This window comes from Pundamilia nyererei, unplaced genomic scaffold, assembly GCF_000239375.1.
Source record: "Pundamilia nyererei isolate P.nyererei 1_Seehausen unplaced genomic scaffold, PunNye1.0 scaffold00552, whole genome shotgun sequence".
Taxonomy (NCBI): domain Eukaryota; kingdom Metazoa; phylum Chordata; class Actinopteri; order Cichliformes; family Cichlidae; genus Pundamilia; species Pundamilia nyererei.
The window spans coordinates 144,356-148,415 of NW_005187953.1; the positions used below are offsets into that span (position 1 = coordinate 144,356).

The window sequence follows — 4,060 nt, forward strand, 5'->3', positions numbered from 1 at the left end:
AAATGATGGGGTATTGTTATCAACCTGCCGGGCGGGTGGGTGGGAACCTGATGGACACTCAATGTTGCAAAGGTGCACCTAATAATAATCTGGGATATATTTAAATTTTAATGGCTTTGATCTCAATGTCAAGGTTAAAGTACAAGTTTTCTGAAAACCTTGTCTGTGTGATAATTTTATAACGAGGTCATCTAGGCATCTCAAATGATTGCAATTATCAACTCAAGGTCAAGGTCAGAGGTCAAAATCAATCAATTTTCCCGTAGACTCCTGGTGGAGCATAGGCCTTCTAGGTCAGAGGTCAAGTTTACTGAAAATCTTGTAAATACAAATTGATGTATGTAAATAGATATTTGTGAAATAGCAGGCAATGAAGTATAATCAGGTTTTGATGATGTTTTAGGTGAGACAAGTCAGGTAAGACTACACTGTGAATGAAAAAGGGTTCATATATATTAAGGTGTGATGCATGACATTTGATGCATTGTTAATTGTTGTTTTTGGTTTTTAATGTTTGTTAACTAGAATTCTTACGCTGATTGGGAAGACTAGAGACAACATAGAAATTCATTTTGTGTTGTGTCCGGCAGGACATCTGGCATTAAATCAAAATCAAATATGCAGTGCTACCTGTAATAGTGTGGCAGCCCACTGCAAATGCGGGAGGAGATGAAAGTAGCTCTGTTACATAATCTGATTGCCTCAAATTAGGATTAGGGGCTGGTTTGGAGTTATCATCTATGATAATTTAGACCTCAGAGGATTAAACCTTTCTTTTTTTATCTGACGTGTTACTGACCGTAGCTGAAACACAGCATTGCTGGAAACCTCCCGAGACATGACTCCTTCCCTCTGACACCACTCTTTGCCCTCCTCATCCACAATGCTCAGCTCCACACTTTCTGTACCACAGTCACCGCTGACACAGCTCCACGTGTCTTGATCAGTGCATGAGCGAAAGCTCAGCTTGTAGTGAAAGGCCACCTGTAATATTGTAACAATAACACCTGTTGTGTTATTATAAAGAGTCCATGCACTGTTCAAATAAAGTCAGTGCTTTTCGGAGCCTTTTGGAATGTCAGTGAATTTGCCTTTACTTCAATCCTCCTTAATTAATAAGTAAAACTCTGAGCCCCTATTTCAGACTAAACTAAAGAGTCCTGGCATTAATGGTATAGGTACACCTACCGTGACAGAGCCATTATGCGTCTTGTCTTTGGGGGTAAAAGTCATCACTGTCCCAAAGAAATGGTTAGCCTGAGAACCAAAGAGCAGCAGCAATAGAAAGAGGAGCAGCATGTTTATATCCATAGTTGTGATCAGTGAAACTGCGTAGCCCTAAAATAAAGTTTAAAATAGAGTAAAATAAAGTCCTTGACCCAGTTATGTATGGCTCTGAAATGAAACAAACAACGTGTTTTTCTCCCAGTACTCCTCCTACGTTTGTCTCCTCCCTTTACAACTATAACTATGACACAGTTATGTTGTAAACTGAGAGCAGACAAACGGATCCTGTTTACTTAGAGTTAACTAACTTTTTGCTCTAATCAATCTGATTGTATTGAGGAGCCCCACCTTTAAAGTTCACATCTCTTTCTCTCTCACTCTCTTGTTTTTGACAGAGTAGCAGTGGAAACATGATATGTGGCTTCTGCCATTCCTGAACGTGAGAAGGAAGCAGAAGGGTGTGCCAGCTGCTACCACGATCCAAACATTCTGGCACTGCAGGAAGCTGACTCACCAACTGTTACAAGCTTTAATTATTCCCACAATAGTGCTGTGATTATGTGCAGATTTACTTTTAAATCATGCAGTCTGATGCAGTGTGCACTACTATGTTAAACAGCAACTACACATTACTTGTAGGTCCTAAAGTACTTTCTTTTTTTTTCAGGCCATTTTCATTTCCATAGGTCTAAAATGATGCCGTTTTGTCTCAGCCACTGCTCTGCCACAGTTAGGCTCTCCTTTGGCAGTGGTGCAACCCAGTGGGAACCTCTGGGATTGGAAAATAAAGTCATCACTAAAGTTCCAATAATGGCTCAGCAGCACATCGGACTACAATTAAATGTAGGTGACAAAGATTGAGTGTGTAATGTTTTCCATTGTCAGGTGATTGTACAGGTGATCTGGTGGAAGAAAACCTGTCTCCAAGCACAGACTCCAATGATAAATGTCACACTTGACAACAGAAAAAAAAGGAGCCAGGAGGCATCATTTTCCCAAAGATGGTGCAAAACAAAACAAAACTAATATGACCTCAACATCCAGCTGCAGGTTCAACAGATGTCTGCAGGATCTTCAGGAAAATTGAAAAGCAGCAGGGAATTCACTTAACTTTGCTATTTACAATATAAATAGCACAGTTGTCTGAGTTGGCCTAATGTTTTTCTAATGTTTAAGTTGGGGAAACAAGCTTTTTCCTTTTGCAAAAACAGCTGCAACATTTTAGCACCAAGGAAATGCTGGACACCAAACTGGAGCCACAGATGTCAGTGGCTATTGGAGGACCTGGCACAAGAATTTCAGCAGTGACTCACACATGCCCACATATTGTGGCTGCCATGATATCTTTCCTATTTAAATTTCTCCAACATCTGGAAGTCATGCTTTGTCATATTTAGCTCTGGAATTTGTTAAAATGTGGGTTGGTCTTCAAAAGGCACCAGAACAGAATTGGCTTCACGTTGTATGAAAAGAGGACCGATGGAAATAACTTTAGCTCTCTAGTCATCACTTTGAAAGTCACCTACATTGAAACATAGTATGATGAGCTTAGACTACTTTACTTAGGATACTTTTTAGCCTTTTAACTGCAGACCTCTGAGGGGGGAGGGGGGAATGGAAATTGACAGACAAAACTATCCACTTGTATGTTAACTAGAAAACGTTTGCTCTTCTCCAAAGAGCTCCAAGAATAATAAATGCTGCTCTATCTGCAGAACAATCCCTCATATATTTGATACTCATGGTACAACTTGCTGGTAGCACTCCTGCATGTTTGGCTTTGATATAAATGCTAGAACCTTTAGCTGTTGGCATAGGTGTGTCTTTATTTATCATACTTAAAGTGTCTCCATTGTGAGCAGACACACACAGACATGTCCATGTATGATCATGTACAAACTTGCTCTCATGTTGACAGGCAGTGAAAATAACCAGTTGCTGACAATCTGGTCTGATCGGTACATGCTGACCTCAGTACTGAGGTAGTTTTTAGTTGAAAAACCCAAATATTAACATTGTCAGTGTATAATCTACCACAGATGTGTCAAACTCAGTGTCACTAAAGGCAACACTATGAAATGAGAATCAGAGAGTGAGTTAAAATGTGCACAGAAATTCCCTCTGTGGTGGAAAAGGTTTGTTGCACTGAACACTGAATAAATAAGGAAACCAATAACATAGGTTCAAAGGTCATTGTCATAAAATGCAGTCAAGGAGTTGCTAAATGAAAAGCTCCTGTTGATAACAGTTCAACAGGGACTACTGTGAGTTTTAGGATACTGACAGACATCAATGTTGCCATAACATGTAAATGTGTTAATCAGCTGAGAATCAATGATAGCACAAAAGTATCCAAAGAATACATCAGTGAGCAAAATGTTTCTTGAGCTATAGGAAATGAGTCTCTTAAACCAAAGTAATCATTTCAAAGTATCCATTTAATTTTTTTGAGCATATATATGACTTGACTTGTAAAGAGTCTGGACTGCCCAGAAAGTTAATGATAGACAATTTGTCAGGGCGAATTAATGATGTCAGTGAATTAAATAATTCCAAAATTATCTGTGTATTTTTTTTAAAGAGATACAGATAACAAATCCAAAAAATGACAAAGAAGTTCACACAGGGAATAGAAAGATCTTGTTAAGGCCAACGTGAAATGGTTCATTTCCTCATTTCAAACATCTAATATGATCTGGTATTCTGTTCAGTTCAATTCATTTTTATTTATATAGCATCACAAGAACAGGTGCCTCAAGATGTGTAAGGTAGAGACCCTACAATAATACAGAGAAACCCCAACAATCAGATGACCCCTTATGTGCAAGCACTT

The 4,060-nt window shown here is 38.9% G+C and overlaps 1 protein-coding gene across 1 annotated transcript in view; it reads right to left on the reverse strand.

The window, feature by feature from the left end:
* Nucleotides 1-1,400, reverse strand: part of LOC102213648 (uncharacterized) — a 6,236-nt gene extending 4,836 nt beyond the window's left edge. The window contains exons 1-2 of the mRNA XM_005754360.1: nucleotides 1,189-1,400; nucleotides 800-984 (exon numbers count right to left, since the gene is read on the reverse strand). Of these exons, the coding sequence (XP_005754417.1) occupies nucleotides 800-984; nucleotides 1,189-1,311 (308 nt within the window). The 5' untranslated portion in view covers nucleotides 1,312-1,400. The remainder of the gene's footprint in view (nucleotides 1-799; nucleotides 985-1,188) is intronic.
* Between the last annotated feature and the right edge of the window lie 2,660 nt (nucleotides 1,401-4,060).